This window comes from Typha latifolia, chromosome 1 (assembly GCF_019914945.1).
Source record: "Typha latifolia isolate L0001 chromosome 1, TyphaL0001v2, whole genome shotgun sequence".
NCBI lineage: Eukaryota > Viridiplantae > Streptophyta > Magnoliopsida > Poales > Typhaceae > Typha > Typha latifolia.
This window is the reverse complement of record NC_133086.1, coordinates 3,780,178-3,804,951: the sequence shown is the minus strand read 5'-3', so window position 1 is coordinate 3,804,951 and position 24,774 is coordinate 3,780,178. Positions and strand designations below refer to the sequence as shown.

Here is a 24,774-nt window from a genome sequence, read left to right as displayed (position 1 = left end):
GCCCCCATCTGGTCACTACTATGAATGCACTTTTGAGAGTATATATGTCATTAATTTAATATTCGATTTAAATTAAAATCTTATAACATATAGAGATAACTAATCAAATTAAAATTAAAATCTATCTCCTAGTTATGACTGGTATAACTCTAAATTCTAGAGGGTTTTTAAAGTATTTGTCTTTTTATATATTTTCATCAAACAATTTTACCATCTTATCCTACATTTAACCAAAGACCCATACCCGGGAGTGCTCGGAAGTACTGAGAAAATGTATCTTACTGCTGCACGTATCACGATGGTAGGAATTCTCTTCATACTTTGAGATCTCTACCGAACCCACATCAGAAATAGAATGAAACATAAAAAAAAGCTTGGCGTTTTGCTATACAAAAAGCTTGATGCCGAATCACAACAGTGTTACGCTATAATCACTATTGCTAATGCTAACAATTCAGATGATATATCTTACGCACCTAGTGTTATTAGCAAAACTCACTACTCTTTTAATTGAGAAGGCCGAAATGGAGAGCTTTCGGAAGGCCAAGATTGACACGAAGAACATTTTGATTGCATATTGCACTGGGTCCATGTTGGATTCCATATAACACCATCTGCTAGATCTGAAATGAACGAAGAGGTACAGCAAATGACTCTTAGAGTCTAGAGCCAGAATGCTTGTATTCAATGTCGACTTCTTCCAGAGTCTCAATTTGCTAGCTCACGAAACTGGATTCAGGATTAGCAGCGTGAGTATTTATATGACATAAATAAAGATCAACAGATCAATGAAACCCACAACGATCGCCTTTGTATGTCACTAAAGGCAACCAAAGAGGGGAAGGCTAGATTTGGAGCTACCGGAGGGGCCAAAAACTCCCCCTCTCCACCTAGCGATCCTAGATGAGAGGAGGAAGGAGAGCCTCCCCCCACCACCAAGCACCTCGTAAGCAAAAGCTAGGTCGGTGTTGGGGGTGGCGAGAGGAATGTTTGAAGAAAAGAATAGAGAAAGGAGATAACTTTTATTCAAAAGGAAAAACAAGAGAAAGAATCATACAATGCGAATGAACGACTAGGAGCACAAGCATCGAATCATACAGGTACATAGGGTCTCATAGAGATAGAATGAACGGTTCGACAGAAACCTTAGAATAACATCAAATCAAACAATGCGGTAGAACAAGAAGGAAGCAAAGAAGAATATGGTAATATGTAACGCCTAGACAAATAACCACCAGAAGCCGTCAGATCCCAAGAGAGGGCGAGATCCGGATCGCAGCCGTCGGATCCATCAGTGGCGGAGGGATCCGAAGAGCAACGCAGCGACGGAGCAGAGAACAGCAGCAGCGAGCGGCGAGGAGAGAGCCATCCCGCCGGATGTGGGGCTCGGCGCAGGTGCTTCTGCGGCGGCGGAGAGGGAAGCCATGGCCAGAACCGCAATGAGGACGGAGAGAAACTTATAATCAACGCCGGCCATTGCGACTAGGGCTGGGGTTTGGGAGGAAGAGAGACGAGAGAGAGAATTTTTGAATGAGGACTGGAATAGGATTTGGGAGGGGTTTTTATAGATTCGAGCAGTAGTTTGTTGAGCGGGCAGCTGCCTGTAGTTAGAAGTCTGGAAAGTAGTTGCGAGACAGCTATTTTGTTTATTTTGTTATTTGTCTCTTGTGGGTCCCGCGTGAGTTGAAGAGTTCTTGTTTAAGTTTCTTCTAATTCTTTTGTTAATACTTTCTAGAGTGAAGAAAATTCTCTACTGGAAATTGTTGTTCATTGACTGCAGCAAGGGTACACTAGACATGTAAATGAAGCTTTTAGTTATTTGGATCCACGATTGTTAATCAAATAAAAAACCAAGCGGGTAGATACTACATTTCAGAATTTTCAAAACCCTATTGCTGAACGAACTTCTGTTTTCAAATACGAACTCAAAATATCATTAAAAACTCGAAATTTGATGGCATTGGATATTAGTAATGTTTGTTGTAGGTGAAGAAAATGAGAGAGAGAGAGAGAGTTATGCTAGCCAACAACTGTGCAGAGAAAAATGCAGACAAGCAGTCAAGAGACAAAGATGCCCCTAACTAGTTATAAAATAACATAATATATTTTCATCATCTCCAATAGAAGGTGTGAAACTTGCATACCAAAAAAGTCATACCAACAGAAATTCAACAAGAGGTAGCTGAGAGATCACAAGCAATGAGATAGATTCACCCTATTGTGCCCATTTGTTTAAAGCAATTGAACATTAATAAACTATCAATCTCTTGTAAGGAATATACTGGACAACTAGTTATATAACAGCAGAAGCACATTCTCACAGCATTGCATGATCCAGACTGGGTTTTAAGAGACGCACTATCATCATCATCCACAAAACCAAAATCTTGGATTAACATTCGCAGACAAAAGATGGAAGCAGTCTTACAGTTCTAATAAAAAAGTCTTAAACTGACAAATTAGAGTAAAAATGAAACAGCCAATAGACGCACAAGATCATCACAATCAACCAAGTTTAGTTACTTATTATACTTTAGCAGCCTGCCTGTTCCTCTTCTTAGCACCAGACTTGGAGACCATAAGGCTACGGTGCACAGCACTTAGCCTTGCAAGAGCTGCTTTAGTAAGATCTGGACGGTAGTTGTTGTCAGTCACCTGAGGAAAAATTAACACAAAATTACTACAGATTTATAAAATTAACACACATAACAATATATGCCCAATAACAGGAGGCCTGTTGCGGATCATGACCAGGGATGAGACATTGCACGAGCATAGTACAAAGGAAATAAATGCTGCAGCGAGAAAACATCATTAACTACGATTTAGCTAAGATTATACATTATACATGATGAGGTCAGCAAAGAGATAGGACTTGTACACTGAGTTGTGTCCCTAAATTCAAGATGAACTGCAGTGTCAGTGATCATTGATAGGTGATGGATAATGATTAAAAAAGATTACATGTTTAAATTCAAATATAAGTCACAATCCTATTACATTGAAACTTAAAAACTAACTTCCATCCCAAGATAGAAGTTAACAAAACAAAGTAACCTGTAGAGAGTTTTCAGCTACAGCAGATAGCTCCCTATCAACCAAAATACTATCAGCATATAACCTAACAGGGCCAAAATAAAAAAACCAAAGCAACATTACCAAGTCCCTTATACACCACTTTAGAAAGACAGTGTAGGCAGAAAGCAGGAGCCAAGGTGGTCTAGCAATTTTCATATTTATAAAAAAAATTATAATTCTATATGATATAATACACACACACACACTAATATGGCATTATAAAATGTTAATAATGCAATTCACAACCATAAAAATAATAAATTACAAATTTGTAATTCACAAATATGTATACATATTTCATTAACATCTTAATAATATATTACCACAATTTGAATTAAATGTATTAATAGTTGGTGGTTTCCAATGTTCAGTGGTTTCCAATGTTAACATTAGAGCACGCCGCCTCTCTTTCCCACATGGCCTCTCTCTTTCCTACCACTCTCTCCCACCAGTTAAAGCACAGCGAAAGAATACACAAAAATAGTTGGTGGTTTCAATGTCAGAGAGAGAAAAGAAGAAAAAAGAGAGGAGATGAAGCAATCGGCAATCCACAACTTCAAAAAATCACCGTTCGATTGCAACTGTCATTCACTTGCTGCCGCTGCTCAAAGCCTTCAAGCCTTCGCTGCCCGCCGGTTATACTTGCTTGCTGTCATAGACTTCTCGCTACCGCTAGGAGATGATTGAGAAAGGGAGACAACCGAGGGAGGTTGAGGGAGGGAGGCGATCAAAGAGTAAATTTTTAGGGCTCATATCGATAGTGAGGAGAGAAAAACAATTGGGTTAGTTTGATAAAATGGTTAACGGGTTAACGAATAGTCAAAATTCGACCCTATGTCCAAATCCATTGCTACAACGGGCCACTCGGCCCGCTATGCAACTTGGCGGCCTGCCAAGTTCGCCCAGGCAGTCTAGCCGCCATGGCCGCTTTTTAATACGTTGAAGACCACACATGAAATTCACACCATCTACAAAACAAAAAATTGCTTAAATTCAAATATATGAATCAAACAGCATATACTATTTGCCAAGCAAAGGATCAATATGGGTACGACTAAGATGAATAGATCACATGGAAATTTGATAAGGGAAAGCCAAAAGTTTACACATATGTCTATTACTTGAAAAATGTTTTCACATCATATACAAAACAAGTGAGATCTTCACATAAGCAAGCGAGAAGCTATTGCTGAGAAAATATACTTCCAAGGTAAGTGCGTTTGCAGTGGAACCATGATGTGGTGTCACAGTGAAATTAGCTTGCTGTTCTTAAGCTACTACAACCTGTAACATGCTCATAGCATCCTTCTGCATGTAAATATGAAACAGAAACAACAAAAACAATAACAAAAAATCCTACAACTTTTAAGTCAACAGTCTTCAATGACTTCATTCACCAGAAACAGAATAAACTCAGCAATTAAATAGACTAATAGCTGATTCTCGATTGGCAGTAATCAGCATTCCCCTTCATACTTGATATGGACAGTTTTATACAATATTTACCAACAACATATAGACATGTCAATCCAAAAATACATAAAATCATAGAAGTTCATGGCACAAGAATTTTAAAGAACTCTATCTGAAAACAAATGCCCGTACCTGGTTCTTCACTGCCTTAGCCATCTTTCGGAACTCCTTTTTCATGACAGACTTGTGATACAAGCTGCTGGGCTTGTTTTGCTTCTTTGTCTTAGTGGTTGCAAGAACCACGGAAAGGTCCTTACCTCCTGATTGAATTATCACGGTCTTCTTGTTTGCCAAACCTAAATTTTTTTTTCAGGTCCATCATCAACTACTAGTACACCAAACATACGTAAAACATTCGACCTAAAAAAATAAAAAGATCTTGAAATTTCTCACCCGAGTGAGTGTATGAGTTAACATTATACAGATTGTTCGGTTCCTTGCTAAACTGCACCTTTGCATTTCCATTGCCAAACTGCTTCACTAAAAAGGCGTTATTTTTCTTCACAATCTCCCAGATAAGCGGGCCAGGGACTGTTGCCATTTCGACTGCAGAGAGTGAAAATAAACACCAGGATTTAGATCTCGTTCAGTACAATGAAACGAGAAACGATCGTAAAAGTCGAATCTTCTACTGGAATAAATGGTTCAACAAACCTTAAATTGGCGTAAAAAGAAAATTCATCAGTGTAACATATCTATTTCTATTAAAACCCTCACAAAATAAGAGGACAGTTTTACAAGTAATCAAAGATCTTATCAAACGCGAACGACCAAACTTAAGTAGTATATTGGATATCTCAGTGGTTATTTGATCTTACCGGAGATGAAGCTGCGAATGGATCTCCTTTTCCTCTCTCCGATTGAGATTCGAAGGTGTAGTAGCTTGGGGCGGCTCCGGAAACCCTAATATGCCGCTTTATAGTTTATAGCGCGATCTCAATAAACCCTAGAGTTAATATATTACTTCGTAGGGTGGAATGACAAGAATGCCCACGAGAAGTTGGTTTGTTGGGCCCATACTAAGGGTCAATGAAGTTATTGGATTGGGCTAATATATTTTCAATAAAGCCCGAGACTGGCATTATTGGATTGGGCTAATATATCTCACTTCTAATTTACTGGATCGGGCTTTATATTGATCAGGTAATAATAATTGAGGGTGATAAACTATATCGATAGGAGTTAGGACAAGCAAAGGTCAAAAGGCCCCATTTGGTCACCACCATGAATGCACTCGTGAGAGTATACGGAAATTTTATATATAAATAAATTTCTCCTCTTCTCTAAATGCTACCTAATTTTTCTAATTTTACCTCATCTCACTTTCTCTTCTCAAGGTAGAGAGGAGATAGTATCAGACTCCAGCTCTTTATATACTTTCATCAAACGCTTTTACCATCTTATGCTATATATAACTAAAGACAATATCCCGGAGTTGCTCGGAAATACTGAGAAAGTGTATCTCTCTAGGTAGAATAGCCACCTGCTGAATGTATCGCGAATTGACTAGAAGGTATAAATTATCTTTATACTTCGAGATCCCTACCGAACCCACATCAGAAATAGCACGAAAAATAAAATCACATATGAGTCGGTGCATACTGTAAAGTATTAAGCACGCATATTACTGTACAAAAAGCCTCATACGACTCACAAGTGTTCGCTATAATCAGTATGCCATTAAGAATCTCTCTTCCGTATCATGGTGAGGCAACATCAGATTATACTGCACTCCCGTATACTTTTGAAGAAAAAAAGAAAAGAAGGATGAGGATGTTTGTTATTACAAATCTCACTACCCTTTCAATTGCTAATTCAAGAAAATGTCAAAATGGAGAACTTCGGAAAGCAGAGAGCAGCTTTGGTGACAGCAGCAACACAAAGGCCAAGATTGACCCGAAGAACATTTTGATCGCATATTGCACTGGGTCCATGTCGGATTCTGTATGACAAGTCTTTGCAGGTGACATAGCAGAAGCAGAGGGGATGGCCTCAATGACAGCATCGGCTAGATCTGAAATGAATGAAGAGGTACAACCAAGAGCAGGTACCCTACCCCAGTTCTCAATGCCCGACTCCAGAGCCAAATGCTTGTACTCCATGTCGATTTCTTCTAGAGTCTCAATATGCTCGCTCACGAAACTGGATTCAGGATTAGCAGCGTCAGTATTTATAAGACAACAATCAATTGGACTTATGGTGCAAAAGAGAATGACATATTTTCATAATTTAAAGTTATCACCAAATGCTCTAAAGTAAATAGTGATGAACCTATTATTATGTAACAGCATAATTTAAAGCAACAACTACTTCAAAATTTCAGTAGCCTCTTGGACAGTTCTAAAATGCCATAGTGTACCTACGTAGGAATATATGCTAATGATTAATTCAGATGATTGCAGATAATGAATCCTAGCACATGGCAAAATTCAACAGAACATGTATAGGCAGAAAGGTTGACACTATCAGGATTATGAGGTATTGAGATGAAATGGCAAGACTATATACATTTACTGTATGCAGTTCGACCACCACCGTAAAAAGGGGGCATGCACATCACAGGAATATGGGTAAGCCATTTATTGAAAAAAAAAAATCTTATGATTGAGCTTTACACTACAGTGGATTACATATTGGAACAAAATGGTGATTATTGATTACTGATTATTGACAGGGAAACACAGCTAAATATATATCATGAAATGACATTCAATTGAGATGTACCTCACGGGAACAGCCAGGAGACTCTTTACACCTTTCTGACCAAGCTCCACTATCACTTCATCGGTGTAAGGTTTCAGCCACTGAACTGGACCAACTCGACTCTGTCAAGAAGTTCAGAAAGATCAAAATTGCTAGAACTCTCAACTTTATCATCTGAAAACATGTACTGCTATTTTTTTTCTTATGTTCTTTTCCTGTGGATCCTAAAATATGACACCTTATACACACACGTATTATTACATATGCGTCTGTGTGTGTATACATATATGAGTTGGACTACAAACTTTATGTTAAAACTTGTAGAAAAGTGAAAAGTTTCACCACTTCTTTAACACTTGGTTGTGCGCTGTGATTGCTAATACTAACCCAAAAATGCTACCTACTCAGGACTGGATTCTAGAACCCCAAAATGCACTCAATATCTAAAAAGGTGATGATTGCTAAGTCTTTTTTTTGCAAAAAATTAATATAAAGGTTGTCCTCACTCTCTTTCTCTCTCCCTCTCTGTACACACACACACACACACACACACCTCTCTAATTTTATATCCAATACCTGATAAGCAAGAGTGTGGCTGTTGGAGATCCCTCGAAATTTTAACTCATCCATGATCAAAGTGATACACTCCTCCATCTGATCTCTGTAAGGATCACCTGCGTCCTTAACATAGCTTAGTGGAACCCCATGTGCACTGAAGAATACCATAACCTACAATTAAAAGCCAACAATGATATATCAGATGGATGCAGTCTTAAAGCCAGTACGGAGAGGCTGTTTCCACAACTAAAACATATGCAACTAGGGCGTGAACGGCAAGCCTTTACCATCCCGCCAGTGAATGTAAAATATCTTCATGTTACTAATGATCACTTAATTTAGGGAGTCCATTTTGGCAACCCCAAGGAAAGTTGCAGTCACCATCATCATGATGGCAACTATGTCATGTATCATAGTTTTCTGTCCCATCGTATAGCTATACTCAGATGCAAAAAAGAAAAAGAGGGGCTGCTAAATATAAAATGAAAAGATGAGAAGACCACAACCAGATGGAAATTGCAACACTTGAGAAGTATATAAACGATCTTCCTGAATTATGATGCATATTAATTCCAGCAGCCCTTCAAGACTCAATACAAGCCCCAGAATAAACGGATTAAAATCATGCATCAATATAAATACCACAAAAAGGTCGGGACACACATCCTTTTAGTTGGACAAAGGAACAAACATCTTGTCATATCATTTCAACTTTATTTTGATGCAAAAACTGGTGACTGACCAGAAAAAAGATAACTATATATTATAGATGTTAGACTGCATCAAGTCTGCTCAAAATATATATGAGAACAATAAAGGATCGGCCAATAAAATTTATTTGCATAAGAAAGAAGGGTATGGCCCATTCATATATTTGATTGCACAAGATTTTGCAAGCAACCACCACAAATTGGACATAATGGCAGTGTTGGGACATATAAAAAGGAATTACCTCTTCAGGATTAGAGAAATTTAGTATCTCTTTCTCTATTAAGTCAGCCATTGACCTGATATAGCCATCACGCTGATACCACGACTCAATGATGGAAACTGGCAGTCCAGCAAAGTAAGAATCTTCCCTGTATATGGCTCACAAAGAGTAAGTTTCTAGGCAAATAAGCATATTATCAAGATAGAACCCGACAAGGTAGCTCTGTATGTACCTGAAAATGTTCTGAAGAACACGGATGCTTGACCCACTCGTTGAAATGGAGAATTGAGGGTAAAGTGGGAGGATAACAAGCTTAGTTATTTTATCCTTCTTTATCTGTCATTGCATGTGGGGAAAAGGAGCTATCATTAGTGTCATAGTTTGATAAATGATGTGTTCGCACTGCACAGGGTAACTTCATACTCATCTTTTCTCTCCATAAAGAGGGAATACATGGAAAATGTCAACTGAATTTGTAAGGACGACAATATACCGTTCAACAAGTTTTGCAAGATTATTCAATCTTATATATATTTTTTTAAAGTAACATATTCACATACAGAAGCAAGCACATTAACTGAGTAACTGACAATACGGCCCTACAGAACAAAAAAGGCTCATACATGATTAAAAAGTTTATTTTGATCCTGCACTAAACAAAACTTGCAACAAGCATTGTTCTAGAACTTATAGATATTAGTAACAAATAGAAATTAGCCTTAAAATTACAGTTCATTATCAAATTAAAACCATAAAAGGACCAGAAGACTATTCTCTCAGGTTTACAAAGTAAAGAGACTAACCTGATCAACAGCTTCCTCAGTGAAGGGATACCAGTACCGCATTCCAACATATACATTTGCATGTAAATTTTTCTCTTCTAGAGCTACTTTCAATGCATCTGCCTGAAGTAGTTTTATCCAAATTAGCAAGCCAGGGGATATTTCCCTAGACTACTAGTACAATCTCCAAAATAAGGAGCGCCAATGTCCTTATATTAACATCAACAACAAAAATTCACAATCTGCCAGAAGAAATTTGGAAGGAAGACTGCCCTTGCAGGAGTACTAACAAATGATGGAACATATACCTGCTCATCTGTTATTTTTCGTAAAGGTGATCCACCACCAATAGCAGCATAACCCTCTTTGCTCTTTGGAGCTCTAACTACAGAGATTAATTTGGCCAGTGGTCGCTGAAGAAACCGGAACAACCTCGGAAGTCGAATTATATCCTGTTGTTGCAGGGTGTCAGATATGATAATTTGGAATTAAATGGTACTCCTAGATATAAGATGCCCTGCTAGACAAGATTTTCAGAGTCTGCAAGCTTGTGGTCACACTATGTAAGACCCTCTAAATTTACAGGTCATCCAACACAACATGATGCAAAGATAAATAGTTTATTCACATGAATATAATATGATTATGCATCGCAACTGGAACAGGAAATGATATATTTCAAATATCCTCAATTCCCTATAACTTAGTTAATTGATCTTCATCACCAAACAAAATGATGAAGAAAACATATCTTTATGTTTTTACCAGTCAGAAGCATGATATTCCATAATCACTTACCGGATCGGCAAATAAATTGTACAGAAATGGCTGAACATCCTGAAGGGTCTCTGGACCTCCAAGATTCAATAGCAGCACTCCGACCTTTTCATGTGCAACACTTGACATAACCCCTGAAACTTCTTCATCAAACACGTATGCTTCTGCAGAAGAATAGGCCTTCCCAACTAGAAGCTGTCTTTTATGTGATATGTTTAGCTTTGATGTGGCAAAACCACCGTATCCATTTCCTAGGGCATTAGATGGATATGCTACTAAATCCAATGATCTATTGCTTCCATTTGAGTTTACTTCTGAAGATCGCAAGGTCGATACTACATGACCTCCAAAACCTCTCATCCTACAGCATGGCCTGAAATATCATACAAAGTAAGATCTTAATAGTTAAAATGAAGACAATTCTGTTTGTCAAACCAAAACAAAAATATGTCTAAATTCTTAAATTCTGATAAACAAATTCAAAGTAAAATGAATTCCCATCTCAGATACTCAAGTACAGGCTGTTAAAGAACTTTGGTGATACAATTAGCCTCTTATATGGAGACATCTCAAAAGATTTAAGAAACGGAGGCTGCAAAGCATTGGAAGTTCTAAAAAGCAAAGAAAGGAACTCAAGAACAAATTGCATAAACATAACTTACATTTCTGAAGCATTTCTCAGATAAATCCGATAGGGATTTGTATGGAGCACTCTGCATCCCACAGCTTCCATACTGTCAAGTTGGTCAAAACTTCACCTGAGATAGCACATACACAAATTATGTACAACCAACATGGAAAACTTAGTTCATCACCGCTTACATACATTAGATAAGTATATTACCAATTAATGCACATTTGAATGATAAAGACTAAAATGTACTGAGACACAAAGTTATCCTCTTCAAATCTAAGGTTTCTCGAGCTTAGATGTATATACAACTTGACTATAAACCTCAAATTTCGTTTTTCACAACAAAACATAGAACTTAAAGGCTACTCTCAAGTCCTTTACTCAAATCACCATAAGATTCAAAATGTCTAAAACTAGTCCTAATAAATCTCCTTCCTCTACAAACACAATTATTTCCAGATCAAACTCTGTTAGTATCTTTCGATCCTTTGATGTATGCAGTGCGATCTCCGAAAGCATACTATTATATATAAGTCACGATTCCCCGGACAGTTATAGATCATAGGATCTGGTAAAGTTAGATAAGAAATGGGGACTCGAACGAGAGAGAGAGAGAGAGAGAGAGAGAGAGAGAGAGAGAGAGAGAGAGAGAGAGAGAGAGATCTATATATACCTTTGGATGATCAATCTATTGGTCGATCGAATTGATGAGAACTCTAGAACAAGGAGATGAGATCAAAAGCGGTCGACTTCCTCCTCCTCCTCCTCCTCTTCTTTGCTAGGGTTACGATTAGGAGATGGTTGAGGAGAGTAGGTGTAAAGGAGGAAATTATAAAAGGAGACGTGCGATGGCGTCGGGAATACTCTTCCTCCGGTGGTCAAACAAAAGAAGGAGAGTGGAAATCGCTGCACCCACCTAGGCCCCAACTAACCTCCCTCCCTTACCTTCTTTAATGGAGGCAACTCAAGAAGTGATCCTCTGCTATCCCTGATGCAGGAGTTTCGTTCAATCAGGGGGTACTTGGCAGCCGAGGAACTTTTGGGCCTGTAAACCATCATTGGTCCTACACGGATGAGCGGTTTGACCGTACGAAAGGCGTTAGCTTCTGGGCCTTCCGCAATGCAAACGTGGCAAATAATAACTTCTCCACGTAGATGGATGGCAAGCCACATCGTAATCATATATATACATATAGATAGTAATGTCGACATTGAGCAAATTATTATTTTAAAATAAATACACTACAACCCATGACCAATTTCTACGTAAACATCTATGAAAAATCTCTCTCGTGTCGAAAGTTGTTAAATATGTTGGGTTTGTGATATCAAACTCATCGATCAATTGATTCATACAATGCATTATATTGGTTGGATTCACTTCACTCATGTTTGAGCTAAGTGGGATTATATTAAAGAGCTTGGGTTTATCCAATGTAAAAAATCAGTCTCGTCCAATGGTAGATAAGCTCGAGTCACCTAATTACTGTAGTATTCCATGGGTCTAGCTTAGCCATTTGTATTACTGATGCCTTTGACACATTTGGTCAAAATTTTGATTAGCGTCACAGATTGCTTTTTAAGTATTATTAGTGTAAGTTAGCCTAGTTTTCACTTTCTAGTGATGACTAGGACACTGAGGGAAGGAGATGTTATTAAGAGAATCAAATAAGAAGAGTTTTTTTATTTCTTCAAATCTTATATGCTTGTTATAGTAGAGATGTGAGATCTCTCTATTTATATTCCATATTCTTAATAGTAGATTTGTTCTTGTTTGTGTAAATCTGTGGAGGATGAACCAACTATATTCTTGAGTTGTGATCATAATTATGATTATACTTCTGCTTATAAGCTCTTCTCTTAAGTTTTTATATTTCTTCACATCGCTGCATGTCTTGAGCACAAGTGTCGCATACGAGTGGCAAATCTTAACCCGACTCGATAACTCGACTCTTAATCAGGTTTAGTTTAGTATAATCAAATTCGGGTCCTAAACGGGCCAATCCGCTTGATCCGTCTTGAGCATAGGTGTCACATACGGGTGGCAAATCTTAACCCGACCTGATAAATGGGCTCTTAATCGGGTTTGGGTTTAGTGTAATCAGGTTCGGGTCGTAAACGGGTCAATCCGCCTAACCCGTTTAATAATCATGTCATGTTCGGATTTATATAGTTAACATGTTTTGACCCATTTGACATGTTTAAGTATACGGGTAAGGTCGGATCGGGTCAACCCATCAACCTGCCAACTCGTCAACTCATATATATATATAAGGTAATTTAAGTCTAAAACCTAAATCAGTCTATCGTTTTCTGTACTCTCCACTCTCCACTCTTTGGCAGTCCAACTGCCTCATCTCACCAAAAGGGTAAAAAAATTTCGTCGCACGTCCTCTTTCCAATCTCTTCGGTCGCCGTCTGTCGCCTGTCGCAGTGCCTCCTACTTAAGTCTCCACTTGCCATTTGCCCTGAGAGTTTGTCGACGTCCTTCTATGGTGCCTTGGTGCCTCCTCTCTCTCCAATCACCTCCGTTCGCGGTACCTCCCAACTCCCACCTCCGTCTCCGCCTCCGTCCAGGTGCCTCCCACCTCCTCTCTCTTCGAATCTCTCCAACCCCCTCACCCTCGTCGAATCTTTTCCCCATCTGCCCTAACCCTCACGGCAGCCATTGCCTGCCGCCTTCACAGCCGTCGCTGTCGTGCATGCAGAGACCTCATCACTTTTTGTTTATAGGTATATCCTCGGTTTTTGTCTTTATGATGTTTTTTTAGGAGATGGACATATATGTATACTTTACCTTATTTCTGAATTCAAATGCATCTACTACTCATATTGGTTTTATGTCTTTATGATGTATTTCTAGGAGATGGACATAAATGTGTGATCTGGACACTATTATAGTTGGTAAATATTTAATCATCTCTCATTGTGCTTATATGTATCTAATACATCTTAAGGTTCAAGATTCATCGGACAAGTAGTACTTATGCTGATATAATTAGTTATTATTCTTGGTGCCCGTTTGTTTTTCTTTTCTTTTTTTTTTAAATCTTTCGACCATTTAAAGCTCTGTGCTTCTCTTGGTAAAATTCCAGTTTTGAGTATCATAAAATTATTGCTATTGCTTATTTGTTTATTGATTGGCCATCTTGATAACATGCTTACAGTACTACTCATCTTTTTTGTGCAGATTATTTCATTCATTTTGCTCATCGGTTATCAACATTATCAGAGGAATAATGTGGATAGATTAATTCAGAGAAACACACGGTTTGAAGATGCTGGCCACAGAAAGGATGCAGACATCTAGTGGAGTTCGCAGGAGTTATTACTTGCTCGCAATTGACAACAGCTACTCAGTTGAAGTTCCTCTTTCTTCTCATGTTCACACTCGAGATAGAGATCTTCTTTAGCCAACTATGTGGTGGTGCAGGAGGCAAGATTGTCACAAATAGGTAGCAGCCTCATGAATCATCAGCACTCCCTCCCCATATTGTACTCCATAATGTATCTCCTCATTCCTCCGGTTATTGCGAGCTATGTACAAACTATTTAACCAATCTTATGATACACGATCTATATATAATAAATCAGTAAATATTAAATTTTATATAAAATTTATATTAAATAGGTTAGACGGGTCATGTTAACGTGTCGGATTAACATGATCCGTTTAAGTATACAAGTTAAATGGGTCATGTTAATTTGATCCGTTTATAACAGGTCGATTTACCTATTTATTAATCGAGTCGTGTTCGTGTTACTAAATGCAACTTATTTATTAATTAGGTCATGTTTATATCAAGATAAAGTTGATTCGACCTAAATCCGATTCGACCCGAATCTACTTAACCTGACCCAATTGCCACCCCTAGTGTCATAACGTAGTGCTTTGGTGTTACAATTACTATGGTACTAGAAGTGATATGGAAAGAAGAACTCTCTTCCGCTCTTTTCATACAAAATAACTTTTTTACCTAAGTTACATATCTTTCTTCTCTTTATAATAAGATTCAAATGGTTCCTCAAAGGACCTAATATTGACACTCGCATATTATTTTTAAATTTTTTTAACAAATAACTAATATAAAGGTATTTTTAAAATTTGCTTTATAGTAGAAGGGTCGATGTATCACGGAAAAAAAAAAGAAATTTTACATAATTATCATCTAAAACTTTTAAAATGTTATATTTTATCAAAATATCATAGTTACCACAAAAAAATATTCACTCTCAGAATTACCAGTTTACCACAAGCGCATATAAATAACTAAAATAATATTCTTTCTTTGCATTTACTCATGGAATAATTTATATTTATATAAAAAAATTGTATATAATACCCTTACTTTTAATAAAATTATAGTTTACACCTTATATTTTTACTATTTATAAATCGAGCCCTATAATTTAGCAAATATGTGCAGAAAATAAAATACCATTAGATTAGTTAGTTAAACTTAATAAAATCTTTAAATTAAATTAACCATACTACGCAGATTACGAAAATACCCTCAACCAAGTCATACTACGGATATTTTATTTATCTTAGAAATAAAAATATTTTATTTATTTAAAAAATAAAATATCTTTACTTAATAAAATATTCTCACAGTATTAGTTCAAATTTAATTCAGTGTATTTTCTATATATGGCTTGATTTGTAAATAGTAAAATGGTAATGCTTAAATCAGAATTAGGATATAAATCATAGTGTTATATATATATATATATTATAAAAAACTTATTTGATGTGATATAATCATATAAAGTTGAGATAATTGAGGTTATAATTCATTATTTACGACAAAACAGACGTCCAAATTGAAATGGCCCTATTTGGCTCATGCGTAACAATTTCTTCCAATCTTGCGGCCCACGTAGGAGCTCACGTGTCCACACATGGGGTCGCGGGACCCATATTTAACTACGTGTATCCGCCAACAGCAAGTATGGGCGATAAGAAATGGTAGTCTTATCGCATGTGGAATTTTCTGCGAAGACCCAAGGACTGTTTCAGGCTATTTATGTCTCTTGCTAGATTTTTTTTTCCTAATGCCATCTTTACATGGATACCCTGTGGAATTTACGTATTTGTGCTCTTGCCTTTACAAGATACATACGGTTGCAATTATTGCATAATTAATAATATAAATATACAAGAAAAAACCTTAGTAGACATGCAGATATTTAGGGCTGTCAGGCTTGACGAGCAGCTCGGGCTTGGCTCGAGCTCGGCTCGGTCAGAGTTGAGCCGAGCCCGAGCCATCATAATAGGCTCGAAATTAATATCGAGCCGAGCCTGAGCTAGAGCCGGCTCGCTCAGGCTTGGCTCGATATCCTCACCCGTAACACATTTAATATTCATCACCCTCACCTACTCCACCCTAACCTATCCTACTCTCATCCATCACTTCACCTTCCCATCAGGTCACCTTCCTTATCCTCAATTCTCTCACCCACCCCACCCTCACCTTCACCCTCTCACCCTTATCCTCACCCTCACCCTCATCCACCCTCATCCATCTGATCACCACTCCTAACCTCACCCCACGTGCCGCCACCTCCTCCCTCCCCATCGGCCTCCATCGGCAACGATGGCAAGCCACCACCGTGGCGCCACACCTTCCACTCTGTCGGCCTCCTCCTCCTCCTCCGTTGGCCTCCTCCTTGTCCACTCCGTCGGCTTCCTCCTCCTCTTTTATTCACCATCTCCTCGTCGTCGTCTCCTCTCCATCCGTCTCCGACTCCTTTGGCAAGCCGTCGTCCATGTCGCCACCGCCTCATCCTCTAATCAAACCCGATCTTTGCTCGGGCTTGGCTCGGGCTCAGTTAGGCTCAACTCGAGCTCGGCTTGAGTTGAGCTTAAGCTAAGCCTGAGCAACATTATGAGGCTCGAAAGTATTTTCGAGCCGAGCCTGAGCCAGAGCAGGCTTGCTCAGGCTCGGCTCGTTTACACCCTTACAGATATTTCATGTAAAAAAATTTTAAAAAAATTACGTACATAAATAACAGACTTCCAAGGGGTTTACATGCAATAAAAGAATAAAAATAATAACTCTTTCTATTTCCAATTGATTCGTTCTAAAAGCTTTATTTAAACCCAAGAAGCTCCAACTTTCTCTCCACCTCGTTCGTTGCTCTTGTAGACCAAAGGATGACAACAAAATCCTCTCGAGCTCTTCACGCTATCCAAGTAGACCAAAACCTCCCCCTCTATCGCACCCACATGCTCTTCTACTCCCTCGCCATCCTCGCCCTTCTCTACCACCACACTACTTCCCTCTTTATCACATCCTCCACTCTCTTATCCTTCTCCCTCTCCATCACTCTTTTCATCTCCGACTTGATCCTTGCCTTTCTATGGCTGTGCTCCCAACCCTTCCGGTGGCGCCCAGTGCGACGCCTCGAGTTCCCGGACCGGCTCCCTGACCGTAAGGAATGGCCGGCCCTTGACGTGTTCGTATGCACCGCGGATCCCGAGAAGGAGCCCCCGATGGGTGTGGTGAGCACAGCACTCTCGCTGATGGGTTTCGACTACCCGGCCGATAGGTTGTCGGTCTACGTCTCCGACGACGGGGGGTCGGAGGTCACCTTCTTGGCGTTCCTGGAGGCGGCCAAGTTTGCGAGGTATTGGTTACCGTTCTGCAGGGAGAAGTCGATCACGGCGAGGTCGCCGGAGGTCTATTTTGGGTCTGTATGTGACGAGGACTCGAAAGAGATGAAGGTGATTAGACTTCATGCATATTTTAGGATTAGACTGGCAATATTTGGGAATGGAATAGTACCTATTTCTTAGTTTGACTACCCAAATCTTAAAGACGAATAGGGCTAAATTAAAAATAAATAAATACATAAATAAAAGGAAAAATTTTAACTTTACGGTACAAAAATCTCCATCAGAGATAATAATTTGCTACTTATCTTAATATACGAGGGAGAAAAATTATCTTCTTAAAAATTAACTAACATTATTATTTTTTATCAAGGTAATTATTACTTCGTGTCAAATCAAACACTAAAATATACATTTAAACATAAATCTAAGAAAAATGTCAAATAAATTTATTCTTAATAATTTTACTCACTAACCCAACGATGCCGGCCACTGAAGGCCAATCGTTTTTAATATTTTTAATTTATGACTATCTCCAACTTTATTGTGAGCCAATGGATATTTTTTAATTTCTTGGGCCCATGAGAAGTTAAATATTATTCCATGCTCTGCAGATGCATCATAAACAACAATATCTCCAACATTATAAAAAGGTTTCTGGCCTTTGTCTCACTTTTTTTGCAATTATAGAGACAGAGACAGATCTTTCGTCCTTTAGCTTGGGAATCCTTTCTTTTACTCAAAGATTTACTGCATGTACTATAATGAGTAATTTCAAACTCAAAATATAATACAATATAAGAGATGAATGGATAATAATTTTGTAGATGATGTACCAAGCTATGAAGGAGAAGGTAGAGACTGCAATGGAGAAAGGATGCATCTCTGAAGAAGAGCACCAGAGTTTCAAGAAATGGAAGGGATTTACTCGCAATAACCACCCTTCAGTAATCCAGGTCAAAACATATCATCACTATAAATAAATATAAAAATATAGTCTATGTGTACTAGTTTAGTATATTGCAAAACATATATATCATCACTAATAAATATTATTACTCTCTAAGAAGTGGTTTGTTTTGAAACAGGTGCTTCTTGAAAGCAGCCGAGATAAAGATATTAATGGCAAACCACTGCCAAATCTTATCTATGTCTCCAGAGAGAAACGTCCCACTTCTCCTCACCACTTCAAGGCTGGAGCTCTCAATGTTTTGGTACAACTCTTTAACAATTTACTAAAAGGAAAAAAATAATGTAGAAAATAAGGAGACTTTTTATTTTTATTTATACGAAGTGTCAGATTATAAGATCATTAAAAACAATAGGTGTTATAAATGATATTATGACAGTTAACTCGAAAGTAAATTGACTCTGATATCATGTTAAGGTTCGGGTGTCCAGTATCCTAACGAACGCACCGGTGATGCTCACTATCGACTGCGACATGTACTCCAATGATCCCAACTCACCCTTGCGAGTTCTCTGCTACTTCTTGGATCCATCAATTGCCTCCAAGTTGGCATTCGTTCAATTCCCTCAGCAGTTCCAAGGGCTCAACAAGAATGACATCTATGGGGGTGAGCTGAAAAGGCTCTTTAAGGTTAACGCAAGAGGCATGGACGGACTCCAAGGACCTAACTACGTTGGCACGAATTGTTTCCACTCACGCCGAGCCTTATGCGGCTCTTCGGGTGAGTCCATTAATGGCAATGGCTTGATAAGCTCGGAGAGGAGCATAGAGAGGGCTTATGAGGTGGCTGCTTGTGACTATGAGATTGGTACCAAATGGGGTGCAAAGGTGATCAGTCCTTACATTCAAATATATCATGTTAAAAATCTAAAATGCCAGGATTCAAACTCATGATCTACTGCTTGGATATCTTATACCTTTGCAGATTGGATTTCTATATGGATCTCTAGTGGAAGATTATTACACTGGCTATCGTCTGCACTGCGAAGGGTGGCATTCGGTGCTGTGCGACCCTCCGGAACCGGCATTTTTAGGGGATGCTCCAAAGAACTTGCATGATGGTCTTAGCCAGTGCAAGAGATGGATTGTGGGGCTCTATGAGGTGGGCTTGTCACAGTACAGTCCCCTCACTTTTGGTATCAGGAGGGCTTCTTTGCCTACTGTTTTATGCTATGCACATTATGCCTTTTGGGGCCTTTGGTGCGTTCCTATCACTGCTTATGCTATTCTCCCACAACTGGCACTAATCTACCAATGGCCCTTGTTCCCAAAGGTCTGCATCTCTCTCTCTCTCTGTCCCTCTCTCAATTTTAGCTTATTGGAGGAAAATAAACTATAGAAAGGATCAACCATCCCTTTTGATCATCTGTGACTGTGCATAGATAGGGGTGGCAATATAATTCAATCGAGTAGACGAGGACCACGAGCCTATGAAGAAAAGATAGTGACCTGTGTATAGTGGACCAGGTCATTGAAATAATAGATAACTACAATAAGAATCAATTCTAACTGGTACTGACCAGTCTACACCAAATATCTGGATATAATTTTCAAAATATTCTAATATCAACTACGATAATAGTTACCATAGTAATCTTAAGCTATTGTGGTCTATTTTTACCACGTATTCTACCGGGCTGAATAATGGGGGCGAACTCTTGCTGATAATTAGGTTGGATAATTGGGCCAACTCAGCTAACGGATAGTGTTCTTAAAATTTGTCCCGTTACAGGTTTCAGACCCATGGTTCTACTTATATGCCTACCTCTTCTTTGCTTCCTACTTCCAAGACCTGGCCGAATTCGTAGCATCCAATGGAACGATCCAACAGTGGTGGAGTGACCAAAGGATGTGGATGACAAGAGCCCTCGCATCTTCCCTCTTTGGCAGCATCCAATTCGCACTCAAACACCTCGGCGTCTCTGCTCAAGGCTTCAACGTGACCAGCAAAGTGATGGAGGACGAGAAGAACAAGCGATACAACAAAGGGGTCTTCGACTTTGGCATAGCTTCCCCTTTCTTTCTCTCGCTGGGGGCAGCGGCAGTCTTGAATCTGAGCTCGTTGGTCGTGGGAATCGCAAGAGCTGCAACGGTGGGAGGAGTGCTTGACGAAATGCCTGCGCAGTTGTTCTTGTCTGGATTCGCTGTGGCCAACTGCTTGCCTGTCTATGAGGCGATGTTCTTGAGAAGTGATGGAGGGAAGATGCCTGGGAGTGTCACAATTCTCTCTCTTTTGCTTGTGGGGATCCTTCTGTCCATTTGTTTCTACCTATCCCCCTAGCTGGCTATAAGGAACACTATCCATTGCGGCCGTGGTTACTAGAAACAATTAACGGAAGCAAATACGACTTCAGCCTTCCTCCTCAATTCGCTCTTATCAAACTGGGCTGAACTGGGCCTGTGAACGGTATCATATTTCAGATACTGGGCCTGTCTATCAATGCATCAAGCAGCTGATATAATGATACTAGAGTGGCAATTGGATCGTCGAATGCACATTAATATATCGATGGCGTGCTTAAATCCTATAGCTATCATATGTTTTTCTTTTAGATGCGATATGAATGGTTGAATACGCAAGCATTTGGATCGAAATTTTGCGTGAGCCAACCTCAACTCTAATTGCTTCGGATCAAATCCAATGGCCTCTTTTGTTCTCTTCTAAACTCTATCAGAACTATAGATGTACGATTAATATATTACTAGTTAGGAGATGGGCCATAATAAAAAACAAATGTTAATAAGAAACTGACCCATAATTTTGTTATTTGAACACGACCATTTCTGTTAGACTAAGAGAGACGTGGCCCCCAATTAGGCATGCCGAAGGCTCCCACGCTTCACGTCGAACAACCCCTCTATGATTCTCCTACCGTCAATCATGGGGAAATTGTTCAAGATGAAGACTGAAGGACCAGAGAATTTTTATTTAATGAAGAAGAAGAGGAAGTGGGTCCGGAGTGGATGACATGATGATGTCCGTGAAAAAGACTGCACCGAAACTTATGCTCCCGTCTTTCAACGTGCCTCTCTTGATGTTTGTCCGGAATCATTACTGTTATTAGCTTGTAAAAAAGAAAGGTGGCTTGCTTGCAATCACCACCTGGTGTGCTTAATTAATCTACCCTTTTGACCATTTGCTGATGGGGTTAGTGTATCGAGATCTTTGTTCATTAGATCCTAGGAAGTCTCTAAGCCAGTTAAAGTTAACAGGTAACGCTTTAAAAATAATCCTTCTAGTCTCTCACAGGTATTAGTGTATTACTAATTTACTATCCTTTTTTTTTTTTCTGTCCTTATCCTCGCCCTTCAAAAGAATATTTTAATTTTTTTTTTCTAAAAAAAAATGAGAGAATAACTTAGAAGTACAGTGTGATATTGAGTCATATGACTAGTTGATGTAAAAGTAAAGAAAAAGAGAAGAAATCAAGGAAGCTTATTCAGTTGCTCTTTTTTTTCTTTTTCCTTTGTGTTGGATTTGTCCTGCTAAAAGAGTAGTTGAACGAGAAGTTGGTCCTTTTCACTTAAAAAAAAAAAAGAGAAAAAAAAAGACGTTGGTCTTAGAATGAGAGGGACAGCAACCAAAGACAATTTCTTATATTCTCTCTCTCTCTCTCTCTCTCTCTCTCTCTCTCTCTCTCTCTCTCTCTCTCTCTCTCTCTCTCTCTCTCTCTCTCTCTCTCTCTGTTCTTCTTTGTGCTCTTTCTTCTTCTTCTCCTTGTTGTTTTCCGATTCCCAACCTCATTTATAGTGTGGGAGGAGATAGAATTATTAGGCCAAAGCCCTCTTGGATTCTTCTTTCTGATTTTGTCATCAGATGCAACTAAACAGGTTTTGTTCCGTATCAACACTAACAGTCTTACAATCATTTAGATAATATAGTCTTAATTCTTCTCCTAATTACCTGTGACTTATTTTGCTTAGAAATTTATAAGGCAATTCTGATAGCTTTAGGGGCTCACTTAATTTTATCAATGGAAACTTTATCTCCATCATCTGCTTCCTTTGACGAGCTCTCCATGCAACAAAGCCTCCTCTTCTCAGATTGCCTCAAGGTGCTTCCTTTGCTTCGTTGCTTTTGTGTAGTAGTTTATGATTTTATTGTACTCTTCTAGTCTTCTAACATCTCGTAACTTTGGAAGAGAAAAAGTGTTCCCAATTTAGCATCACATTGACTATTTCATGTCCAGGATTTGAAGAGTTTAAGATCACAGCTATACTCTGCTGCGGAGTATTTCGAATTATCTTACAGTAACGATGATCAGAAACAGACGTATGTTTATCTTCAGATTACCCGTTGGCAAGATATTGTGTATGCACTGGTTTTATAATCCAAAATTTGATGTTGGATTCATGTAGAGTGATGAAAACATTGAAGGATTATGCTGTAAAAGCTGTTGTGAATACAATAGATCACCTAGGATCCGTGACATACAAAGTGAATGGTCTTGTTGATGAGAAGTTCGACGAAATTTCCGAGACGGAATTTCGCGTGTCGTGCATTGAGCAGGTATGCTGATCATTGGCTTTGATGGATAATATAGAGCGGATCACATCACATGGACAAATTCTGATTTAAATTATATTTTAGAGACTTCGAACATGTCGAGAGTATGTCGACCGCGAAGGGTTTTCGCAACAATCTCTGTTGATTAGAGCTCCTAAGTATCACAAGCGATACATTCTACCAGGTAAATTTCTCTTCCTCTTGCCATCTTGTTTCTTGCAAACTGTTGTCAGACTGTGTATTCTGATGTTTATTGATCAAGAATCTTGTATACATTTTATAACTGAGAAGCTACCATTGCTTTGTGTGCTCAGTAGGTAGATCAATTTCTGAATCTGGAAAATATGCCGTACCAAAGAACCAAGGACTGGACACACCTAAGGATAATAACGAATTTATACTTATGACTGGTATGCTAGCAGAATTCAATTACCAAATTCTTGATTCTTTCTTTTACTCTACTGGTGAAATATTTTAACATCTTTTGACGTACCTATCTTCTTACAGCAGCTAAACCAAAACGAAAGGAGAAACCGATCTCATTCAGGTAGGCATTTGGAGAAAGAAAAAGTATACATCAGAATGCTGAAAAGCTCGATGAACTATATGGTCTTTTGATGCAGGAAACTGCGTTCAATTTCTCGTGGTCATTCACAACGTATGCGGTCTTCATCACCCCCTCCAAAAGTGCGTTCCCCGTCACCTTCATCACAGCATGGAAAATATATGGCTGGAGGTGCTTGTCTAATTAATCTCTAGTACAAATACTCAAGTTACTCTGATGATATACCTGTACATATTCTTGTTGTTTTCGAGTTTGTAATTCGTTTATGGGGATTTTTGAAATGAAGCAGATAGAAGAGCAGTCTCTCCGATCCCGTTTTCGGGTCCACTTCCACGTTCAGGATCACTGTCAAAAAAGCCATCTTTGCTCAAATCTTCAAGTGTTAGACATCAGGTAAGCAAGAAGGTTAATGCATTCTAAGGAGATTAGTATTGGATACTCGGCATGCGCCACTATGTGGAAGTATTGAATATTATGAATTGAGCATTACATGCTACAAGTTCAGAGTCATTTAGAATTCACTACAATTCTAAAGCTTAACAGGCTTCCACTCAATATATCAAATACTTCGCTCTGTCTTTCTATATGAGACTATTGTTTGGCGTGCATTCTAAATGAAAATTGCCTGCTTCATATCCAATTATCTATATGTTTAATTTCGTTTCCTTATTCTTTCTCCATGCAGAAACATTTGGAACCCTCAGCATCAATGCGATTACATGCCGAAAGAAATGAAGATAAAGAGATTGATCAGAACACAGGCAAAGGCAGAAACTTCCTCAAGTCATTGCTTAGTAGACGCAAATCAAGAAAAGAAGAGGCATTCTATGGTTACTTGGACGAGTACTGAGAAATTAGAACTTAAAAAAGTTGCATGGAAAGCGGTCAACTGCTCAACTCTCTTCGCTTCGTCCTCACCAGTGCTATCTTTTCCTTCTCATTATTGTCATCTATATATATATATACAAAGTTCTTTCTGGAGTCAATATAGATAGAACTTTTTCATAAAAAGGCACCGGCACCGATTTGTGTAATCGTTCCATCATCTGGAAATATTTTACCAAGTTTGAAGAATGCAATACATAAATTGATGATTAAATTCCAACAACTGAATCACGGTGAAATCAATTTGTTTTATAGATTGGTAAGAGGTTATCGAGTTACTCATTGCATAAATTAT

The 24,774-nt window shown here is 38.6% G+C and overlaps 4 protein-coding genes across 10 annotated transcripts; 2 read left to right on the top strand and 2 right to left on the bottom strand.

Annotated features, from left to right (window-relative positions):
- Nucleotides 1-2,367: 2,367 nt before the first annotated feature.
- Nucleotides 2,368-5,489, bottom strand: LOC140794695 (large ribosomal subunit protein eL28y-like). Its single transcript, XM_073146831.1, has 4 exons — nucleotides 5,370-5,489; nucleotides 4,945-5,097; nucleotides 4,684-4,847; nucleotides 2,368-2,655 (listed from the first exon to the last, which is right to left on the bottom strand). Exons 2-4 carry the CDS (start codon nucleotides 5,090-5,092, stop codon nucleotides 2,527-2,529), a joined length of 441 nt encoding a protein of 146 aa, XP_073002932.1. The 5' UTR covers nucleotides 5,093-5,097; nucleotides 5,370-5,489; the 3' UTR covers nucleotides 2,368-2,526.
- A 721-nt stretch (nucleotides 5,490-6,210) lies between these two features.
- Nucleotides 6,211-11,902, bottom strand: LOC140790292 (ferrochelatase-1, chloroplastic). The gene is made up of 10 exons (XM_073140314.1): nucleotides 11,610-11,902; nucleotides 10,965-11,060; nucleotides 10,324-10,675; nucleotides 9,834-9,977; nucleotides 9,547-9,648; nucleotides 8,976-9,079; nucleotides 8,765-8,891; nucleotides 7,831-7,983; nucleotides 7,276-7,376; nucleotides 6,211-6,693 (listed from the first exon to the last, which is right to left on the bottom strand). Exons 2-10 carry the CDS (start codon nucleotides 11,033-11,035, stop codon nucleotides 6,378-6,380), a joined length of 1,470 nt encoding a protein of 489 aa, XP_072996415.1. The 5' UTR covers nucleotides 11,036-11,060; nucleotides 11,610-11,902; the 3' UTR covers nucleotides 6,211-6,377.
- A 5,103-nt stretch (nucleotides 11,903-17,005) lies between these two features.
- On the top strand, nucleotides 17,006-21,117 carry LOC140791722 (cellulose synthase-like protein G3). The gene is made up of 6 exons (XM_073142361.1): nucleotides 17,006-17,663; nucleotides 18,380-18,508; nucleotides 18,641-18,766; nucleotides 18,940-19,350; nucleotides 19,448-19,795; nucleotides 20,255-21,117. Exons 1-6 carry the CDS (start codon nucleotides 17,094-17,096, stop codon nucleotides 20,801-20,803), a joined length of 2,133 nt encoding a protein of 710 aa, XP_072998462.1. The 5' UTR covers nucleotides 17,006-17,093; the 3' UTR covers nucleotides 20,804-21,117.
- A 1,098-nt stretch (nucleotides 21,118-22,215) lies between these two features.
- LOC140791684 (putative protein ABIL2) lies at nucleotides 22,216-24,702 on the top strand. Of its 7 annotated transcripts, none has more exons than XM_073142322.1 (10): nucleotides 22,216-22,353; nucleotides 22,447-22,577; nucleotides 22,713-22,795; nucleotides 22,882-23,032; nucleotides 23,114-23,213; nucleotides 23,347-23,439; nucleotides 23,537-23,576; nucleotides 23,653-23,765; nucleotides 23,884-23,987; nucleotides 24,280-24,702. In XM_073142322.1, exons 2-10 carry the CDS (start codon nucleotides 22,497-22,499, stop codon nucleotides 24,442-24,444), a joined length of 930 nt encoding a protein of 309 aa, XP_072998423.1. In that variant the 5' UTR covers nucleotides 22,216-22,353; nucleotides 22,447-22,496; the 3' UTR covers nucleotides 24,445-24,702. The 7 variants fall into 7 exon arrangements, with proteins under 7 accessions (XP_072998423.1, XP_072998400.1, XP_072998450.1 ...); XM_073142299.1 differs by having other exon boundaries at nucleotides 23,344-23,439; XM_073142349.1 differs by having other exon boundaries at nucleotides 22,221-22,353; nucleotides 22,477-22,577.
- The last annotated feature ends 72 nt before the right edge of the window (nucleotides 24,703-24,774 follow it).